This window comes from Phacochoerus africanus, chromosome 1 (assembly GCF_016906955.1).
Source record: "Phacochoerus africanus isolate WHEZ1 chromosome 1, ROS_Pafr_v1, whole genome shotgun sequence".
NCBI lineage: Eukaryota > Metazoa > Chordata > Mammalia > Artiodactyla > Suidae > Phacochoerus > Phacochoerus africanus.
The window spans coordinates 118,769,634-118,792,430 of NC_062544.1; the positions used below are offsets into that span (position 1 = coordinate 118,769,634).

Below are 22,797 nucleotides of genomic sequence, written 5' to 3' on the forward strand. Positions count from 1 at the left end.
GAAGTTTAAGGGAAAGGGTGCCTGCTTTTTTACCTTTAATTTGAAGGTCCAAATTGGACTGGGCCTAGGCATCCTAATTGGGAATATCGGTGACATTTTATTATCTCCAGACAATTTTGATTTTCTACGTGTCAGCAGTGAAATGGACATTCTGCTTGATGGAGGTAGGGAAGAAAGAAATAACTAGTAGAGATAATGAGAAATTAACCATTGGGGAGATTTTAGAATTGTTTTCATTCTGTGTTTGTGCATAGGCCGGTTGGTTTAGAGTCATCTCAGAATGTGGCTCTAATGTAGCACATTTAGTTCAGATATAAGTTTATTATTTTATGGTGAATTACCTAAGAGAAATTTTAGGCTTTAAATTAATGCATGTAGTGTTGTTATTCATTAGCTAGTAAATTTTCCTCCTAGTTGTTCTAGAGTCTATAAATGCACAGCAAGTACTAGTACAATCCTAAATTAATTGTACTTTATTGCTGTATTTTAGGAAGAGATATCACAGAACTCAAGCTGTGAAGAAAGTGTTATAGGTACATTTAGAATAAATTGAAATGTGATTAAAGAGTAGAATATGCTTAACCTAAAATAAAATACACAATTTTTCATTCATGTTTGTTGTACCCTTTTGAAAATCGTAGATCTCAGTCACCACCAGTTCCAGCAGTGAAAAACAGAACTCAGCAAACTCAGACACTAAAAAACAGTAATTTCGCAGGAGATGGTCAGACAGACTCATCACCTGGGATTTCTGAACCACTCTATTTTATTCCCTATGTGCGAACCAATGAGATTTATTACCTTGATCCAGATGCACCATTGTCTAGGCCTTTAACCCAGGATCCTCAGTACCCAAGTCCACACGGTAAGTAAATATAAGTATCCCGTCCTCTCTCTAAATCCTACCTAAATTCAAGAGTTCCTGTCGTGGCTCAGTGGAAACAAAGCACACTAAGAACCATGGGGTTGCACGTTCGATCTTTGGCCTCGCTCAGTGGGTTAAGGATCTCGTGTTGCTGTGGTTGTGGTGTAGGCTACAGCTCAGATTCGACCCCTAGCCTGGGAACCTCCATATACTGCAGGTGCAGGCCTAAAACAAAACAAAAACAAAAAAACCCAACAATAATAATAAATCCTAAATTCAACATCTAGTTAGTATTTAGATACTTACAAGTTTTGTCCCAGAGAGGTAGACATAATTTATCTCTTTGGAAAATTCTAATCGAGCATTAAGTTTTAGTTGGTGCATTGATGAATCCTTATAATGTAAAATAGCCCTATGCTATATATTATTCTTAGGAATGTATTTGAATTTTGTCGTTTTTGATTTGGCTTTCAGACTGTGACCAAGAACAACAGCTGTTTGACCAACTCAGGGACCCACTTCTTAACCCCAACTTGGTGAAAAACAGGGATCGACAGCAAGCAATCCTTAAGGGACTTTCAGAACTGAGACAGGTATGAGCTTTTCCAAAGTGTGGAGGTGACCATTTTCTGGTGGAGCGCTATGTGTTGGATGGCTAAGGGTTTACTAGTTCTACTCTAAGTTCTACTAAGTTTAGTTGGTTACGTGACTCTGTGACCTTATCACATCCCAGTTAAAAAAACAGCACCTGTACATTAACCTTGAATGGAAACAGAACTTTCCTTCAGTTTGCTTCACATTATCATCTCTGAGAATATTTCTTTCTAGCATGGAATCATGAGACATTTTGAGTATTAAAACAGCTTTATTGAGTGAAAAATGCATACATTTGAAATGGTAAAAAGCATGATCAATAAGGCCCTAAAACTAAAGGCAAAAGATACAGTTATGCTTTAATAAATTCTTAGTAATGCAGATTACAATTTATTAAATGAATGTGTTGGTCATGTTTGAAACAGAACATTGACAACACAAGTCCCAAAGAATAATATTTAGTCAGTGTGAAATTTATATATGTATAAAATCTTACCAGACTACTTTTTATCCCAGACCAACTATGATGTACTATCTTGCTCAGGTAAAAATAAAATCAGGTAACATATCCACTATTTAAGGGTATACCTTAAAAAAAATAATAAACTTGCAAAACTGGTTCTGCAATTAGCTTTCTTTCTTAGTTTAGTATAATGAGTTTTAAGAGTACCTTTTTCCATGTCCAGTCAGTTACCAGTGCCTGTTGTATTTCAAATTGTTGATTCAAGTGTTGCTTAACAATTCTTTCTATAGAGCTAGAAAATCACCCCTACTAACCCAGAATAATAGTGTTCTTTAGTTTTTTAAATACTAGCTTTGGTGACTGTGGATTGAATTTTGTCAAGATTGTTAACTCACATAGTAAAGGTTTTTTACTTCAATATCTTCCTTTAAAATGACAAGGCATACTTACTTCTAGCTTACTGGAACAAAAGTTGTGAGCTTGTTGTGATCTTAAGAGGAAGGATTATGATGGACATACATACATATTCACCACCTATATAGTGACCATATCTTATTTCAGCATTCAACAGGGCCTTGTATTAGCCACTAAGGTTAATGCAGTCAAGGTAAAAAACATTGGGGGTTAAAGGCAGACTCAGCTCCACAATTACAGAGACATGGTTTTAAAAAAATATCGAAAGATATTTTTACAAATGATAACACAGTATCCAAGTGAGAAAGTCTGGTGTAAAAATGTTTAAAATTCAGCATGTCAAAGTTTAAGCTATGGCCAAATAACTGAGCATAGAAATACAAGTTTTCAAAGTAAATATAGTTCTGGATTAACAGGACATAAATGTAAAACAGAAATAGTTTGCACATCTGCTGTACACCTTACTAATATTATCAATCTGATTTCAGGGCCTTCTCCAGAAGCAAAGGGAGTTGGAAACTAATCTCATGCCTTTAGCTGCAAATCAAGAAGAGAATTTTAGTTCTTTGTTTTAAATGTAGAAAATCAAGTCCTTCACATTTGTGTTTTCCAAATTATAAAATGTGGTTGTTGCTTCACTGTATTTTTCAGATAGTCTATTTTTAAAATGCTTATTTAAAACTTGTATATTACGTAGTAAAATGCTGTTTGTGTGTATATATACATTAAAAAAAAATAAAACAGACACTTTTGTAAAAAGCCTAGTAAAAAAAAATTTTTTTTTCTTCTGCTATGTCACAGTCTGGGTATTTATCTACTTACCTTAAAGCAGTCTGGAGTTTACAGACAATGTTCTTCCACACCTTTTTGCATATAGATTATTAATTGAAATATCACATATTTGCTCTATAAAAAATTTTAAAGGGTAAATAAAACTCATCCAAGTTTTTCTGAGGTGCCAAAGGAAAAGGTCTGACATCCCAATTTTTGCTAAAATAGCCTAGATTCAGTTTAGACTTATGTGGAAATTTTTTTTTTCTTTTAAGTCCTTTTTTTAAAGTTTTCAAAAACATTTACAAGTTACGATTAGTAATGGAAAGGCAGTTAGTAGCATAAGAGGATTTAAAATTTACCTCCACCATGTACTTTTATTTGTGAGTTTTAAAAGTTAGTTTAAAAAAAAGTTAGTTTTATTACAGCACTTAAGTGCTTTACCAACTCAAAAATATACTTCCATTTTTCTAGCAATTTAAAAACCCATAGCAAAGTTGTCAAATTGTTTAATGCCTTTAACAGACACCTATCCTTTGAAATATGAATCTGAATTTGGTTAAGTAAAGGACCACACAAGCACTAAAAATCTTAATTACTGAATACTCTCAAAAAAAGGCTGATCACAATTCTACCAACAGGCTATTTTTACATGGTTAAGCCTAAAGATAAAATAATGCTGCCTGGTATTATGTCCTAAGTTCTATGTACATAGTTTTATGATCTAAATGAAACTTCATTGTTCAATAAATCTTGAGGTATTGAGCCAAAATCCTGTAAATATCAACATTACTGGCTTATACCTGTGTAAAAACATACAAAAGCTTAAAATAAATACAATAGTTGATACTCTAGCTACAGTAGATGTTCCAGCTACTTTTGCTGAAATGACGTAACATTAGAGGAAGAAAAAAGTAATAAAGCCGTTACTGTCTACTATCCTTTTAGTTTTATATATAAAGCAGGCTTCAATTTGAAGCCACAGTACAGATGACAATATAATGTAAAATTTAAAAGCGCCAACATGAGATAATTCAAGTACAATATATGTTAAAAATATATATATTTATTTTAATTTTCAGATGCTTCAACTGTTACAGGCCATCATGATTTAAATAAAAGGGGAAAAAATTTGAGAAAGGAAAAGAAACCTCGTTAAGAGAATGAAATATAAATTGTTAATTCAGTTTTAAGAAACAGAAAAAGTCCATAACAACTTTTTTTTTTTTAAGTTACTGTAATTATTTCTCTTTTGAAAACGGCCTGGAAGAATCACTTTTCCACCAGCTTAATGGAGATGGAGGTTTATCTCTATCCAAGCTTTGAGTATAAGCATTTAAAAAGTAATTTTCACTTTCTTGAGACTGATTTGATAAAAGGGCATATGGTGTCCCCAAAAATGTCTGATGAGTGAGAACATTAAAATGACTAAACTGATGGGACATATTTAATTGACTGTGATAAACCTGAAAGTTGCTATACGAATCTTGTTCAGCTGAATTGCTGTTCTCTCCTTCAGAGCATACTGTATCAATAGAAGCTTTCTCTTCCGAAACAATTTGATAAGTCTTATCTTCTAATAAACATTTTTGCAAGTCAAGAGACGATTGCAACTCAATTTGAATATTCTTTTTTTGATCTGTTCCACTTGATCCTTTGGACTCTTGCGCCAATATTTCTGAATGAAAATTGCTGCATACTTCAATTTGTGAGATTTCATCCCCTGAATCCAGAGACATATCCTCTTCATCCTTTTCATCGTTTTCTAAAAGAGCTACATTTAAAAAACAAAAAGTCCTCCTCTATTGAAATACACAATTTGTTTATGTTTTAAAATTATACACTACTCACACAATATAATGCGTCAGGATCTGCAAGTCCACAATCCCTTAAAGCTTGGTCTTCTGCCACAAGTTCACTTAGTCACAACACTCACACTAGGTGTGAATGTCCAGATAATCCGATGCTAAAAGCTTCTGCGAAATGTGTTCACGTTTAATGTTGGGAAATCCCAACTCCCAGCTCCAAAGGGGTTAATGTCAAAACAGCATCTAAAGTTATACGGTAATTCAGTATTTGACAAGACAAATATAAAATAAAAAGTCTGACATCTAGCTTCACTGGATTATTACTAAACGGGTTAGCTCTTTCAAATGTTTGATCATCTCTGCTCTTCCTCAAAAACAAAATTTAAGTACATCTTTCATTTTATACAAAACCTGGAACCAAAGCAGAGGCCATCTCACAAAAGACTGAAGTTATGGATATCTCTATACCTTGTAGTTAAATTGCTTTATACTCTTTGGGAGATTTAGAAGCCTAAAGCTAAATAAATCCCCATATCTGGTCCTCCTTCTAAAAAACATATAACCCCTTTGCTCACAACAGCAACCTATAAAGCTTTAATACCCTCAATGAGAAAATGCTTACTAATATGCACTCTACATTAACTCCAACAGCTTAAATAGACTACAGTATAATAAACGAGCAGATTCTGTGTATGCTAAGTAAAAGAATGATAAATGCCTTCAAACTCTTCCCCTCAAGCTATTTACACTGGGGTGAGCAATTTCAAAATAGGCATTTCATTACATGAAGTCAAAAACAAAACCGTTCTTTTTCTCTCTGCCTTAAAGGAAATAAAAACTACTGAAAAGTTACCTGACTGTGACTCAAGATTCTCATTAGCACCAAGCAATGGAAGGTTTTCTTCTGTGATTGAATTGTGATAGCCCACAAGATTTTTAAAGTTTTGCATAAAGTCTTCAACAGTTGCAACTACTATTCCATTATCGGTATAACTGGAAAGCATCTTGATACTCTTTTCTAAATGGGAAAAACAACAATGTTGACCATAAAACATATAAAATAATTCCTGCCCCCAGGTCTTACAAAATCCTTTCCATCAAGTTTTCAGAATCATAGCTGGTAACACCCAACAAAGCCCACAAAATCCTTTCATCCACATTCCTATATTCATAGCAGAAAATTTAAGAGCACTCTCTTTACCTGTTAAAAAGACTATGTGTCGTTGCTGTATGTTCTGAGCCTGAAGTCTAATGAGGCAATCCAATTCTGGAGCATTCCGAGTTTGTGAATCACAGTTGTGGTATGACAAGATTTCAACGAGATGTTTCTTCTGATAGACATTCAGAAGCGTCAAAAGACTTAGTGCTTTAGCATTCAATCTGTGAAATTAAGTAGTTCAGTATCTGGATATGAATTTCTAAAATTTAGTATGGAACTTTCTGCTTCACATTAAAACCATAATTTCCCAGTTGAGGCAATAATGACAACTGCATGGCTTAGCTCCCTGCCTAATGTAGGGGTGCTGCTTAGAAGAGGGAAAGCAGGAATTGTGCAACCCACATATAATTCCTGGGTGCAAAGCCTGAGGGCCAGCTATTTGGCTCAGACTAAAATCTCAATTGGATTTTTATTACCCAATAAAAAATTACAACTATAATGAAAGGGATAAAAGGACAACAAAATATAAATCTTTCCTTCAAAAAATACAGGGCTCTAACCTATTTCTATACCTGCAGGCACAAAGCAATATGTAGTAGAAATTATTGGCTATTGTCAGAAAGATGAGGGTACTAATTTACACTCATTTGTTATACCTTTGGGCCCCAGTTTAGCTGTTATTTAGAGATAAATGCCTATTTCACATGACACGAAAAGTTTTTTTAAAAATTAAATAAAAAGATACATAATTTAAATATTTAGGAGTTCCCATCGGGGGAGGGGGGGCAGCAGAAACAAATCCGACTAGGAACCATGAGGTTGCGGCTTCAATCCCTGGCCTCATCATTGGGTTAAGGATCCAGTGTTGCGGTGAGCTGTGGCGTAGATCACAGATGTGGCTCGGATCTGGCGTGGCTGTGGCTGTGGCTGTGGTGTAGGTCAGAGGCTACAGCTCCAATTAGACCCCTAATCTGGGAACCTCCACATGCCGCGGGTGCAGCCCTAAATAAATAAATACATACATACATACATACATATTTAGCCCTGAATTTCTTCAAGTATATGCCACGGGATATCGGTAGGTATTAGAAGAAAAAATTCTTTTGTGGTCTAGGTTTTTGGAAACACTGTTTGACAAAATGTAAAACAATTCTTAACTACATACAGAGTTTCTCAGATCCTTAAGTGAGTAAGTACAACGTAAGAGTAGTAGGATAATGTATACCAACTTGATTAAAATAGTCATTTTCATAGCCGCTCAAGTGAATAGTGCTCCAAGGATCACACTTTGAAAAGTGACTTCTGGGCATGTTAGATATCAGTTTTTAACATAGATTAATGCCCTAGTCATAGGTCCCCTTGTCATGTCAGTATCATTAATCCTTGTCTCATATGAGTAATATTAATTAGATTAACAATTGAGAAAGGGCCTGACCTAGTTGGCATATATAATTCTATAAAAAATAAAGAATGCTGATTATTCCATTTTTAATATTATCCTGAACCAAAGTGGCAAAAATTAAATTATATCTGTATAAACATACTCCAACTTCAACAAACCTCTACCTAAATAAGAATATTTCAAACAGGCTAGAATAATTCAATATCTACATCCCTTTACAGCTGGCTGAAGATATCTGTGAAAATGAGCAGAATCTATAATCTACAAACATAAAAATAAATAAATTCTGTGAATACAATGTTGAAATCAACAACCATTATATAGTTATTTTTCAAAACTTACCTGCCCAGTTCCTTTAGTTTTTTCTGAAATTTACAGTGGACTTTCCATTGCCATTTTCCTTCTGGAGTACTAAGTTCTTCAAGGAATGTCAAAAAATTTTTAAGGTTCTCTGTTAGAGATAATGAAGTTCATTTTAAGTTCAGTAAATAACAGTCACCCCACAACTGAATTATGGAAGAAGTGTTTGTTGATATTCTACAGGAACAGCCACTTTCCTATGTAGAATTTTCTTGTTTTTCCCCTCTAAGGGAGACAAATCTATATATTCTCTTCGAAAGATCTAAGAACATAACATCTACAACATAAATCAACAAAACATGTTGACGGAAGTAACAAACCAAAAGTGAACGAAGTGCAGCTGGTACAGAGAGCCCTGTTCCATACCAGACTTAGAGGAAATTATTCATAAATAAAGAGAATAAGGAAGATATTTGATGTAACAGAAGCTCAAAAGTATAATGGGAACGTACTAGTCATCTGTAACTGGCAGAATAGACAATACATTAAAAACTATGAGTTGGGAGTTCCTGCCATGGCTCAGTAGAAATGAATCCAACTAGTATCCATTAAGATGTGGGTTCAATCCCTGGCTTCTCTCAGTGGGTTAAGGATGTGAGCTGTGAGCTGTGGTGTAGGTTGCAGACGTGGCTCGGATCCAGCGTTGCTGTGGCTGTAACATAGACTGGCAACTGTAGCTCGGATTAGCCCCCTAGCCTGGGAACTTTCATATGCTGTGGATGTGGCTCTATTTTATTTATTTATTTATTGTCTTTTTGCCTTTTCCAGGGCCGCTTCCACTGCATATGGAGGTTCCCAGGCCAGGGGTCTAATCAGAGCTGTAGCCGCTGGCCTACGCCACAGCCACACAGGATCTGAGCCACGTCTGCAACCTACACCGCAGCTCATGGCAACGCTGGATCCTTAACCCACTGAGCAAGGCCAGGGATTGAACCTGCAACCTCATGGTTCCTAGTGAGATTTGTTAACCACTGTGCCATGACGGGAACTCCTGGGTGTGGCTCTAAAAAGAAAAAAAAAAAGTGTGAGTCATTAACGAGACTAGAAGTTACATGCTTAAAAGAATAAATAAATCTTACCAATTGTGATTACTTCTGGATTTAGAATGGATTCATCAGAAACGATACAACCTCCAGATACAAATAATTCATTGTAAGTATGATTTTTAACATCATCCAGACTATCAACACCAGCAAAACTAACACAAGGGAGCTTCTTTAAAGTCACCAAGCCAGGTACCTATTTAAGTACCAAAATAAAAATAGAAATAAGGACAGACTCAAGTGTGAAGTAACCTACAAGAAAGTCTAACAAAATGTACTATGGCTCACCTATATTAGTGTGATGCCTCTGAAAGTCAAGCACACAAATAATAGTCCAAACACTATTTCTAAGTATATAAACCGACATTTATGTAGTGGGAATCTCATGAACAGAACACTCTAAGGAAGAGGCACTTACAACAGACCTGGAGACACAGAATGACAAATGCTAACCTGTCACCCGCCCTATAAGTACAGACTTCTAATGAGGCTGAGAGCCTATAGTCTGGAACAGTCAGGAAAGACTACACAGAGCAGTCATTCAAAGACAGGCTCATAAGTTCCCATTGTGGCTCAGCAGGTTGGGTTCAATCCCTGGGCTTGCTTAATGGCTTAAGGATCTGGCATTGTCATGAGCTGCAGTAGAGGTTACAGATGCAGCTTGGACCCCACGTTGCTGTGGCTGTGGTGTTAGGCAGGCAGCTGCAGCTCCAATTCAACTCCTAGCCTGGGAACTTTCATGTGCAATGGGTGCAGCCCTAAAAATGGAAATAAATAAGTAAATAAAAATTAGGGGAGTTCCCGTCATGGCTCAGTGGAAAGGAATCTGACTGGCCTCACTAACTGGGTTGAGGATCTGGCATTGCCAAGAGCTGTGGTGTAGGTCGAAGATGCAATTTGGATCTAGTGTTGCTGTGGCTATGGTGTAGGCCAGCAGCTACAGCTCTGATTGGACCCCAGCCTAGGAACCTTCATATGCCATGGATGCAGCCCTAAATTTAAAAATTTTTAAAAATTAGGAGTTTACCATTGTGGTCAGGGTACTAGCAGTACTAGATACTGACTAGTATCTATGAAGACTCAGGTTCAATCCCTGGCCTTGCTCAGTGGTTTGAGGATCTAGCGTTGTTGTGAAATGGCTGTGGTGCAGGCCATCAGCTGTGGCTTAGATTCGACCGCTATCCTGGGAACCTCCATATGCCACGGAGGCAGCCCTAAAAAGACAAAAAGACTGAGGAAAATAACTTTTTTTTTTTTTTTAAAGATACGTTAGGGAGTTACTGTTAACTGGTGCAATGGTTAACAAATCTGACTAGGAAGCATGAGATTTTGGGTTCGATCCCTGGCCTCGCTCAGTGGGTTAAGGATCCAGCGTTGCCGTGAGCTATGGTTTAGGTCGAAGATGCGGCTCGGATCCTGAGTTGCTCTGGCTGTAGTATAGGCCAGCGGCTACAGCTCCAATTGGACCCCTAGCCTGGGAACCTCCATATGACACGGGAAGCAGCCCTAGAAAAGGCAAAAAAGATTAAAAAAAAAAAGAAAAAAAAAAGATACGTTTATGACTACATGGGGTACCTTCAAATCCAAAGGAAATGAGAATTGGTTTGGCCAAGAGTAAGTACAAAAAGGTTTTACCTGGGACATACAAATGAAGGTGACAACGATATAGAGAGAGTCAGCAAACCCAGTAGCACTCAAGAAGTAAGTATTCTTAGTCTTGACTATCTGAACAACAGGGAGTGTCAGTAACATGCTACAATTTAAAATTCTGCAGAGGTACAAATATGACTCTCAGAAGCTGATTCACGGAGGGTAGTTTAGGTCTCAAAAGCCCCAAATCTCCCAATCTTGAAGTTTTATCACCTTTAAAGCTTATGAGTATATTTATAAAACAATCAGTTTTAATCTCAAAGACAGTTAAGATTTTAAAATAAGGAATTTTTTTATAACCAAAGTAAGTAGAGAATTCAAAGTAATAGTCTACCTTGTGAATGAAACCTGCAATGTCTTCATTCTGAATAATAATCAACAATTTATCTAATTTTGATCTTCTTTCCAAAAACTGTTCTGGATGACATTCTGTATTGCCTAATTTGATAAGATATTCCTGTTAAAGAAAAAAGCTAAATCAACATTTAAAAGCTTTTTTGCAAACATCTATTTAACACCAGAAATCCAAGATAAACTGTTAAGTTCAACTACTTACTACCAGACCACTGTTAATGATGACCTTACACTGGGGGACCTCAGAGATCATGAAGTCCACTCTCACAGCAGACTTTGAAGCTCAAAGCTTAAATGGTCATAGCCACAATGTTATAATCCCATGTAATCAAAGCCAAGTAAATGCCAGTGTGGGGGTAACAGAACCACAACAACAATGAATCAGCTCAGGTTCTTAACGATTATGACTGATTTTGAACAACCCAAAAACCACTCCCCCATTCCCATTTTCCTTTAATTTTAAAGCAAGCCCTTTATTTTATTATCTGTAGCATTACTGGCATATTCCTTCAGAGTTACAAATTACTTCTCCAACCACTGTAGCTCACTTTAATTTACAACAGCCTCAAGATCATTCATACAGAGCTTCAGTATGTACAATGATATTTATATATTATTAATTAGCCATGCCTGTCAAGTTTTCACCTTCAAACAAAACTGCCTCTCCCATCTAACACCTTCCTCCATGCTGGCGACATGTACTGCTTTTAAGGATACAAGACAGCAAGCCAGTCCAAAAGAGTTCCCTGCTTGCTGGGAGAACCGTGGACTCTGAAGCAAATTCCAGGATTCTGAAAGTCACATTCCTCATTTCACAGATACAGGAGCAGATTAGTTTTCTCAAGGCTGACAGAGTTGATTAGATAAATCTAAACCAACAGGTCTATTGCTCTTTTAAGAGCAGTCTACAGGTGTCACACCCAAAGAGGATGTTTCTGTGTAGCTCTAAAGAAGGATCTTCCACATTGTTTTATTTTGCTCTAACTTTTAAAACCTCTGGGCATATCTCAGAGCAGCTTATAATCAAATAAAGAAAAGGTAAATTATTGTCTGACAGGCCTACCTGTAATTTTTAGTCTTTTTAACATTAAGAACCTTTAAATACAAGTTTGTTTTAAATAAGACAGTTTAACTCATACAATAATACATCAATTTGACTCCAGAAATATTTAGGAAGCTTAAAATTTTATTGATAGTCTTTTACTCCATTGTAACATTTTTGCTGGAAAATTTCCAATGGATATTGATTAAAAGAATTAAAGTTCTGGGAGTTCCTGTTGTGGCGCAGAGGAAATGATTCGGACTACTATGCATGAGGATGAGGGTTAAATCCCTGACCTAGCTCAGTGGGTTAAGGATCCAGCACTGCTGTGAGCTGTGGTGTAGGTCCCAGATGTGGCTCAGATCCTGTGTTGCTGTGGCACTGCACTGGCCAGCAGTTGCAGCTGCAATTCAACCCCTAGCTTGGGAACCTGGGAACCTCCATAAGCCACGAGTGCAGCCCTAAAAAGCAAAAAAAAAAAAAAAAAAAAAAAAAAGAAAGAAAGAAAGAAAGAAAAAGTTCTGATCTAATTTCCTATCAGATTTGTAAAACAAATGTCATTCCTTTCCTCTTCTACATAAATAGCAGAAATATGATTTATTCTAAGTTAGAATGAATTAAAAAGCACAATTCATAATTAAATGCACTTCTAAGTTTCTTACAATTTTTAAAAATGCAGTGGGAGGAGATGGAGTAATGCCAAAGAGCACTGGGAATGGTACCCAATCCACTCTCTCTGCTAGCCCTATACCAACATGCAGTTATGCTGCAAAGAGCTGGAAACACATTGCTGAGGGTGGAAAAATATTGAGAAGCTCAATGTTGAGTCATACAGGCAAAAATCCAAACAAGAAATTCCTATTAAGTCTGGTTTCATCTTCCCAAGAAACTAGGAATTAGTAAAGGTGACACACTAAGCACACTGCTGCCTCCATTTCCAGTCTCTTCGTGTTCTCATGACCACATCATGCCAACATCAAAGAGATCTTCATACTGTCAAAGGCTTGGGATATGTCAAAGCATGGAGTTTTGGGGACACTCTAAGCTATAAGCCCCTTATTTACTGTCCCTTCCACAACAAAACAAACAAAAAACAGAAGCTCATTGTGGTAAATAAATTCCACCAATAGGAGCAGGCATTTATTTTAAAAACTAAGGCACTCCCTCAAAGAATTAAATTCCATAGTTTAGTGAATACTAATTGGTAATATTAAACCACTAATATAGTTATTCCATGTGTAATAAGTTATATATCTATTGTTCCAGATTTCACTTACCTACGTCTATACGTGTTTTTTTTTAAACCAAATACTTGAAATGCTAGTCTATTCTACAGCTGCAGTAGAAAAAAATATACATTGAAATGAGGACTTTTTCATAATTGAAGAAGTCTTTGAAAACCATCACATTTTTGATCAGTAAGTGCTATAGGAAACCCTGGCATGACCAGACCATCAAGAAACACCAAACAATTTTATCCTGGACAGTTTTATTTTTCTACTTAATTAATAAAACCCCTAAGGTAAATACTGAAAACTTGATTTCACTGCCTCTTTTCCTCCCCTTTGTTAAAAACCCAAGTAAGAAAACATTTAACATCTCTGAATCAACCATCTAAAAGTATTCGCAATATGCATACAACTGGTCTCAAAAACTACACTATGCAAAAAACAAGATTCAAAATTCTCAGATATGTAGATCGCAGGTTCTGAATTGAGTTGTACTAGTCTTATTCTGCTCTGCATTAAATACAAAAATAACATGGTCAACATTTAAAAGCCAAAAAAATTCTACCTTATGGAGGTCAGACCCAACAAGACAAGTTTACACAGTATTATTATTACCTTCTCATTTAGTTACCTTTATTTCTTTACAGAGCACACTCTCTTCTTCTTCATGAATATAAAATTTCACAGTATTTTTCTGGACATCTTTCATGATTTTAACCAAACTGTTAAATACTTCGGGTTCTAACTGGCTTATAAAATTTGAAAGAGCTGGTTGGGTAGAAATATTTACATCACTGGGTGATTTTGTTGTTTCTTTTTCTACTGGTTCTTGGGCAGTGTCCCCAGGCACAGTATGATCAGAAGTCACCATTGGCTCTGTGATATGATGTGGCTGGTTCACTTCTACTTCCGTTAAACCCGAAGTTGAAGAGGAATGCTGCTCATTAGAATTGGTTTCTTTCAAAGGATCACTACCAAGTGGCTCAAGAAGGTGTTTACTGCTGAAGTCACTTGAGGAAACTGGTATGACATGCCTTCCCCGAGGACTCAGTGCAATCTTAGTACCAGAATCATTAGGACTGACTGGTGGCAAATTCCCACCCTTGGCTGATGCTTTGATAATAACAGTATTTAATTTCTCATGCAAGCCATCTACAAACTCCTGTACACCAGCTCTGGAAGTCTTAGAATATATGAACTCAGAAAGCCGTTTCATCTTCTCTTGCGCTGAAAAGATAGGTGTGGGAATACTACTGACATATGAAACATTCTTTTGCTTCAAAATCTCTTCTATCTTCCTAGAAAAGAGACTGTACTCTCCTAACACTGTCCTCTCCGTGGTTTCACTCACTGCAGGCGGTTCTGCTGCTGGCACACACTGCTCCTCCACGGTCACCACCTGACCTGTCAACATGTCATCCTCAGTGGTGCCCTTTAGTGTGTCTGTAAATGGAGAGGATGGAAACTGGTAATCAGAACTTCTCTGTCTACTTATTACCCGGGGGTCGTTAGGAAAGGTCTCCTGTGGTGGCAGACACACCAGTTGCTCTTCTGGTGATTTCATACCTATATAGGAAAAGGTCATTATTACAAAAGCAATAAAAAATGGTAACATCTGAAAATATACACTCATAAATAAGAAAAAAAAAAGCCAGGTCAAGTATATATTTAGAAGAAACTATGCATTGGAAGGTAGAAGAAAAATTTTTTTTTTTTTGCCTTTTTTAGGGCCATGCCTGTGGCATATGGAGGTTCCCAGGACAGGGATCAAATAAGAGCTATAGCTGCTGGCCTATACCACAGCCACAGCAACATAGGATCTGAGCCTCACCTGAGACCTACACCAAAGTTCACGGCAATGCCAGGTCCTTAACCCAATGAGCAAGGACAGGGATCAAACCCTCAACCTCATGGTTCCTAGTCAGATTCGTTTCCACTGCACCACAATGGGAATTCCAAAAAATAATAGTGTGAACCCTATTTCCTATGTGCCCTGATTATTTAATGGCTGGTCTTTGTATTTCAGGAAGTAGAGTAACAGTTTCGATGTTACTTTGATTCCCTTTGAAGTAGTTAAACAAGCTCCAATTTAATAACAATACAAACTAAATCATTTCCTTATTTGTGTCCCTACCTTTCTGTAGATCTGACTATAACAGACATGCTTTAATCAGGATGGTCAGTTGCAAGAGCTTGCTCAACCCGTTTTGCCATGTAATGTCTACTGTGATAATATCCTCCAATATGAAAATATGAAAATATAATATCCTTTCAGTTGTCTTTAATATAAGACAACTGAAAAAATGCCAGGCTGTCTAAATTGTCAAGAGTTGCATTTAGGATCTAGTGGATTTCCTATGTTAAAAACTTCAATTTATCATGGGAAAATAAGCTCAACAATAGAAGAAGAGGACAAATTTCATAGCTGCATTAATAGCAGCACTTTTGATAGTGTTTGCCTAAGTATTTTTATTTTGTTTAGAAATAATTCCAGAGTTCCCATCGTGGCTCAGTGGTGAATGAAACCGACTAGGAACCATGAGGTTTCGGGTTCGATCCCTGGCCTTGCTCAGTGGGTTAATGATCCGGTGTTGCCGTGAGCTGTGGGGTAGGTTGCAGATGCAGCTCGGATCCTATGTTGTTGTGGCTGTGGCTAGGCTGGCAGCTACAGCTCCGATTAGATCCCTATCCTGGGAACCTCCATATGCCACAGGTACGGCCCTAGAAAAGACAAAAAGACAAAAAAAGAAAGAAAGAATTCCAAGAGAAATCATTAATAGCTATTACCGCATTTGAGATGAAGAGATCATGAAACTGGCTGATGGTGCTAATGGAATTACAACCTTTGATTCTTGACAACTAGCTCAATCCATTAAGAACATACTTTCCCCCTCACAAATCCTTAATTCAAACAGTTGTTTTTTTGAAACTGCATTTCAAAACAGTACCCTAAGTCCCTTTTTTAAAAACAAGAGGAAAATATGTTTAACAGCAATTCATAATAATACTCTTTTAGGAAAAGATAAAAATTCATTATTTTTGCCTAGGTCATATTACAAATTTTATCCTTTAGAAAATAACTAAATCTTAGCCAAGATTCTCTAACAAACTGCTGTTATAGCATATATAAAATGTTACCTCTAAATCATAAAGTCCACATATAAGTATAATTTTCAAAACTGTAGTACTTTTAAGAACTCTCTATTCAAATTTGCACCCAGGTGTAATAGTATAACCTCGTTATATAAAATTCAGTTTTGATTTTTTTTCCCCCCACACTCACACTTTTCTCATGGTTTAAACAGCCTCAGCAGCATTCGTTTTTTGTTTTTTTTTTTTAATTTTGTCTTTTTGCTTTTTCTAGGGCCACTTCCTGTGGCATATGGAAGTTCCCAGGGTAGGGGTCTGATCAGAGCTATAGCCACTGGCCTATGCCAGAGCCACAGCAATGCAGGATCGGAGACGCGTCTGCAACCTACACCACAGCTCACGGCAACGCCAGATCCCTAACCCACTGAGCAAGGCCAGGGATGGAACCCGAAACCTCATGGTTCCTAGTCGGATTCGTTAACCACTTGCGCCACAACAGGAACCTCAGCATTCAGTTTGTAACATTTCTCTACCAACTGCAGTGGTTACCATGAACTGCACCCATTAAGTACTACAAAGGCAACTGTCAGCAGGACAAAAAGACCACATAGCAGGTCTATAGGTGGAAGAAACGGGGAGAAAAATATCCACTGTACCAAGGTAAGAATTACAACTGTATGAAACTGAGAAACCAGAAAATTCAAGTTTCATAAAATAATTCAGGAAGTTTCCTTCGTGGCTCAGCAGTTAATGAACCCCACTAGGATGCATGAGGACTTGGGTTCGATCCCTGGCCTTGCTCAGTGGGTTAAGGATCCGGAGTTGCCGTGAGCTGTGGTATATATAGGTCGCAGACACGGCTTGGATCTGGCATTGCTGTTGACTGTGGCATAAGCCAGCAGCTGTAGCCCCCAGTGGACCCCCTAGCCTGGGAACCTCCATATGCCGTGGGTGCGGTCATAAAAAGCAAAGCAGTGAACAAATAAATAAAATTAAAAATAATGGGATTTCCCGTTGTGGCGCAGTGGTTAACGAATCCGACTAGGAACCATGAGGTTGCGGGTTCGGTCCCTGCCCTTGCTCAGTGGGTTAACGATCCGGCGTTGCCGTGAGCTGTGGTGTAGGTTGCAGACGCAGCTCGGATCCTGTGTTGCTGTGGCTCTGGCGTAGGCCGGTAGCTATGGCTCCGATTCGACCCCTAGCCTGGGAAACCTCCACATGCTGCAGGGGCGGCCCAAGAAATAGCAAAAAGACAAAAAAAAAATTTTAAATAATGATAAAATAATTCAGGAGCACTGAATACCCTTTTTTTTTTGTCTTTTGTCTTTTTTGTTGTTGTTGCTATTTCTTGGGCCGCTCCCGCGGCATATGGAGGCTCCCAGGCTAGGGGTTGAATCGGAGCTGGAGCCACCGGCCTACACCAGAACCACAGCAACGCGGGATCTGAGCCGCATCTGCAACCTACACCACAGCTCACGGCAACGCCGGATCCTTAACCCACTGAGCAAGGGCAGGGACCGAACCCGCAACCTCATGGTTCCTAGTCGGATTCGTTAACCACTGCGCCACGACGGGAACCCCTGAATACCCTTCTTCAATCTGCAACATGGGGTTTAGTGCACGTATAAAATATCTGGATGGTTACATAAGAAACAGGGGTTATTGATGGGTGAAACCAAATGTCTGAGCTAGGGGTGGAAAATATTTTTTGAAATATTTTTGTATTTCTTGAATTCTGCACCATGTCAAATACCAGATTTATTTAACAAAAATTTTAATTGTATCCTGTAAAACAAATGGATTGGGGGAGACACCATGTATAATTTTAAAACTTCTGAATTATGTATTATTAAAAATACTTGAAATACTTGCTCCCTAATTTTTCAGCTATAGGTCAGACCAATACACTTATTCCTGAAGGCCTATGGATGAAGAATTTTTTTCTAAGCTGAAATGTAACTTAAGTTCACATGGGAAATTTTCTGTATTAAAAACTCTATGAGTTCCCATTGTGGCGCAGCAGAAACAAAACTGACTAGTATCCATGAGGTTGCAGGTTTGATCCCTGGCCCCACTGAGTAAATTAAGGATCTGGTTGTGCCATGAGCTGTGACGCAGGCCTATAGCTAAACCAAGCTCCCTCGTGCCCTAGCCTAGGTTAAGGATTTGGCATTGTTACTGCTGTGACTCGGGGTAATCCCTGGCTTGAGAATTTCCACATGGGTACAGCCCTTACGAACAATTCTAAACCAAATCCCTTTTGAAAATACAAATAATCAGCACCTAATTGTGATCTGTACTTTGTACAAATTCCCCCATATAATTTTAATTATTAAGACTGACAACTTTATTATTTTTTAAATGTCTTCAATAAATGATTTAAAAGAAGCACGTGTCAATATCTATGATACATGGTTCCAACTGATTATCAAGCAAACACTGTGGTACTTTGACTTTTAAGTGCAAGGGGAGTAGTGACTTCTCTAAAGCAGCATATTTCAGATTTTTATACTTTCAATCACAATATATGAAGACGGTATGACAAAGAGGACTGCAGATGCTCCATCAAGAGCATTCTGAAGCATAAACAAGATATCTGCTTCTCTTAATAAGAAAGAATTACTGATAGAAGCTAAACTTAGATGAATCCCAGGCATAATGTTGTGTGAAAGACCAAAAACAAATGGACATGTATAGTTTGCCATCTATCTTAAATTCAAGACCAGGTAAAACTAATCCACAGCTAAAGAAGTCAGATTAGTGGTTGCTATGTGGGGCAGGGAGAATACTGACTGGGAGGATGTGGAAGAAAACCTGGGTTACTGCATTCTATATCTTGATTTGGGTGGTGGTCACCTAAGTGTTTATACATGAAGAAATTTATCAAGCTGTCTACTAAAGATTTATCCACGTCATGTATCTACTCTTCCTGCTTGTTTTTTTCCCCAATCATCTTTTCCTAAGAGGAGATAAAGATCCTTGAAGAAAACTATTAATTGAAAGTCTCCTTTTTATTTTCCAAAGAGAGGAATAAACATAAAGATCTACTAAAATTAAAGTCATTTACTTTTCTTCCAAATTTAAAAACAACAAACAAAACCGCAAGATTCCTGAAAGAGTAAGATACAAGTAAACAGAAACAAACAAAAAACCAGAACAAACTCTAAGCAAGAAGAGTTTTACCAATGGCCATCTGCAGGTATGTTAAAGTGACTTGCATTCAGGCAAGAGACTGTTTTCCAGGCACCTACTAGAATTAGTCATCAGTAATGTCTATAAATGTTTATGGAATCCAAAAGTTTTCTACTCTCTTAAACTATCCGCAGAAATTAGTTTTACAATTAGATAAAGAAGAATCGAGTTAAAAAAATTCAAGATTAGGAATAATGTACCTAAAAGATAAATGACTTCACCTCCTTGTTTTTTTTAAATTTAAGAGACACTTGAAGACTGCTACTCAAGGATATCCTGCAGAAATAGGTATCATATCTGACAGAATCTATTGTAGGTGAGAAAAACTTAATCTCTATTGAGTATTCAGTGACTCCCTTGAACACATTTTTTATATAAGAATATTTATCAAGGAGTTCCCGTCACGGCTCAGTGGTTAACGAATCCAACTAGGAACCATGAGGTTGTGGGTTCGATCCCTGCCCTTGCTCAGTGGGTTAAGGATCCGGCGTTGCCATGAGCTGTGGTGTAGTTTGCAGATGTGGCTCAGATCCTGTGTTACTGTGGCTCTGGTGTAGGCTGGTGGCTACAGCTCTGATTCGACCCCTAGCCTGGGAACCTCCATATGCCGCAGGAGCGGCCCAAGAAATGGCAAAAAGACAAAAAAAAAAAAAAAGAGTATTTATCAATTAACAATTTAAATACAAATATGGTATTATCCAAATTTTCTGTAGCTTACAGACTTAAACTGATGCCCTCCTGACAGAGGACCAGAACTGCAAGTAGCAATTCTGAAGAAGGGCACATTGAGAGGAAAGCAAAGCAAGCCTTCTCACCTGGTGTTTGTTTCTCACCATGTTTCCCGAGGTGGTCTTCTGGGCTTCTTGCATTCCCTCCTGAGGGAAAGCATCCATTAGATTTGTAGACTCTCTTCAGATATGGTGATAACCTTTCAGATAACCCCAAATGCTAACAAATCCAAATATTCCTTCTTCTGCCTAAAATGATCCTGAAGGGTCATTAAAGAAATGGGAAGTTGCTTCCCTTTCCATTCTGGTGATGATGGAATATCAACACCTATATATTGTGCCTTCAAATGGCTCTGAAGCCAACTATGAAGGTGTCCAAATGAGAAACGGCTAGGATAATCACCTTGTACACTACTTTCTTATTCTGTTTCTTCAACTCAAGCCCATTTCTTAACCTCAGGAGTAGCATGTGCTGCTCTACCGTTTTATAAAAAGTTTTATCCTCTAGGACTCTTGACCTCACTGTTAAGGTACGAAGTAGAGGATCTTGCTTAAGTCCATGGAAACTCATCAGATTTTAGAAATTCTTCTGAGTTGTCTCAGTAGATTCTATGTCACAAACCAGTCTACTTTTTAGCAAAAAATGTTCGTTTTTTCTTTTTAAAGGTTCAATCAACATCTAAGAATGGAAAATAGTTCCAAAAAATGTTTAGCTAACAAAGATGAGAACGTAGAATATTAATAGTATGTGTGTGTGTATGTATGTATTTGCACAGAGAAACCAGAATACAGTAAATGTTGAAATGATCTTTTAACATCTGCTAAACTACTCTTGCCCCATGGTTCAATAAGCTTTCTAGGGATATTTTCTTTTGATCATTTCAGGCCATTTTCTTATATAGTGATCCAATTTCTCTAAAATAATCCAACAGTAAGAAACTCAAAGTACTTTCAAATAGACAAACTACTATGACTACTTCTTTAGACAATAGCTTGACATAATAGCTTATTCTAATAATTTGAGAAGAGAACATTTCGTTGGCTGCCCAAAGACCATAATTTCATCTGACTAGCTATCTCATCTTATTTGAAACCCAATTTTTGCCAATAATTTTCATTTGCTAGTTGCATTTTAAACCCCATAGGGGGAGTAAATATGTTTTAAATCCCTGTTTTTAGTAGGTTCGTTATAGGTATTTGCTGATGTTGACCAAGAATAGTAATATTCCATGTTAAATATCTAATTTCTCAAAATTAGACAATGAAGATGTCAGAGCTAATAAGATGAAGCACCTTGTGACTCAAGAGCAGTATCTAGAAAAGATGAAACCCTTCAGGAAACTGGTCCCTAAATAAAACCAAGCAAACCTAAGTCCCAGTGTACTTGTTCTTACCTGTAATTGGAATCAGTTTCCAATGAATTTCAGTCTCTTCAACATTATTTGACTTAGATTGTCTGTGGAATCCATGTTCAATGGGAACAGTGGGACACAAACTGCAATCTTCAAAATTATTCATGCTAATTAAATTTGGATCCTAAAAATTAAAGTACAGACTCAATATCTTTCTTTGCAATTAATCTTCAATGTCAAGAACAACTATGTTTTCACAAATTCACAAACTGCCATCTAAACATTACAAATGAGTAAAATCATGAGTTCCTATCATGGCGCAGCGGAAACAAATATGACTAGGAACCATGAGGTTGCAGGTTCAATCTCTGGCCTTGCTCAGTGGGTTAAGGATCCAGTGTTGTCATGAGCTGTGGTGTAGATAGCAGACGCAGCTCAGATCCTTTTGTAAAGGAAGTTTTATAAAAAGTTTTATGAGGAGTTTCCGTCATGGCTCAGTGGTTAACAAACCCAACTAGCATCCATGAGGACGCAGGCTCGCTCAGTGGGTTAAGGATCTGGTGTTGCCATGAGCTATGGTGTAGGTCTCAGACGCAGCTCGGATCTGGTGTTGCTGTGGCTGTGGTGTAGGCTGGCAGCTGTAGCTCCAATTCGACCCCTAGCCTGGGAACCTCCATATGCCACAGCTGCAGCCCTAAAAAACAAAACAAAACAAAAAAATACAAGTTTAAGAAAAAATGAGTTAAAATCAATATGGTAGAGTTATAATACTCTAATCTCAAACTAAAACATAATTGTTTCCCTTAAAACATAATCTGTTGATTTAGAGCAGAGGTTGGTAAACTTTCAGTAAAGTACCAAGTATTTAAGGCTTTGCAGGCCAGGCACTCAGCTCCACCACTGTAGTGTAAAAGCAACAATAAGCAATACCTAAATGAATTGGCAGACTGTGTTCCAATAAAATCTTAGTTACAAAAATAGGCAGTGGGCTGGGTTTGGTCTATATTCCCATTAGTCCAATTTAGAGTATTAAATATGTCAGGAAATTGTAGCAATATAGGTTAATTTCTTAGTGCCCACCTTACACACGTTCCCCAAGTGAGTTTTCCTACCATCATCCTCCCCCTAAAATAAATATCCCAAAACTACATACATGTAGGAAACCTAGGGACATGTCTACGATTTTCACTCAAAGGCAGGGATGAAAAAATGGAAGAAAGAATACATTAGGAATAAGCCCTTAGGAATATGGTGGCATGCTGGTATTGTTCCTCAAATGAT

At 37.4% G+C, this 22,797-nt stretch overlaps 2 protein-coding genes across 10 annotated transcripts in view; one reads left to right on the forward strand and one right to left on the reverse strand.

Annotated features, from left to right (window-relative positions):
* The window catches only part of CCDC66 (coiled-coil domain containing 66), a 66,552-nt gene extending 63,454 nt beyond the window's left edge, over positions 1-3,098 (forward strand). For 2 of the 5 annotated variants that reach the window (XM_047777232.1, XM_047777241.1), the window contains exons 17-19: positions 642-865; positions 1,340-1,458; positions 2,825-3,097. In XM_047777232.1, the coding sequence (XP_047633188.1) occupies positions 642-865; positions 1,340-1,458; positions 2,825-2,911 (430 nt within the window). In that variant the 3' untranslated portion in view covers positions 2,912-3,097. Of the gene's footprint in view, positions 1-641; positions 866-1,339; positions 1,459-2,824 lie in introns of all 5 variants that reach the window. The other 3 variants (XM_047777260.1, XM_047777251.1, XM_047777269.1) reach the window with 3 other exon arrangements.
* Positions 3,099-4,153: 1,055 nt separating this feature from the next.
* Positions 4,154-22,797, reverse strand: part of TASOR (transcription activation suppressor) — a 61,577-nt gene continuing 42,933 nt past the window's right edge. For 2 of the 5 annotated variants that reach the window (XM_047777180.1, XM_047777219.1), the window contains 9 exons: positions 21,559-21,700; positions 20,252-20,311; positions 13,786-14,720; positions 10,864-10,986; positions 8,916-9,075; positions 7,819-7,927; positions 6,117-6,295; positions 5,769-5,933; positions 4,154-4,881 (listed from right to left, as the gene is read on the reverse strand). In XM_047777180.1, the coding sequence (XP_047633136.1) occupies positions 4,349-4,881; positions 5,769-5,933; positions 6,117-6,295; positions 7,819-7,927; positions 8,916-9,075; positions 10,864-10,986; positions 13,786-14,720; positions 20,252-20,311; positions 21,559-21,700 (2,406 nt within the window). In that variant the 3' untranslated portion in view covers positions 4,154-4,348. Of the gene's footprint in view, positions 5,159-5,768; positions 5,934-6,116; positions 6,296-7,818; positions 7,928-8,915; positions 9,076-10,863; positions 10,987-13,785; positions 14,721-20,251; positions 20,312-21,558; positions 21,701-22,797 lie in introns of all 5 variants that reach the window. The other 3 variants (XM_047777191.1, XM_047777209.1, XM_047777200.1) reach the window with 3 other exon arrangements.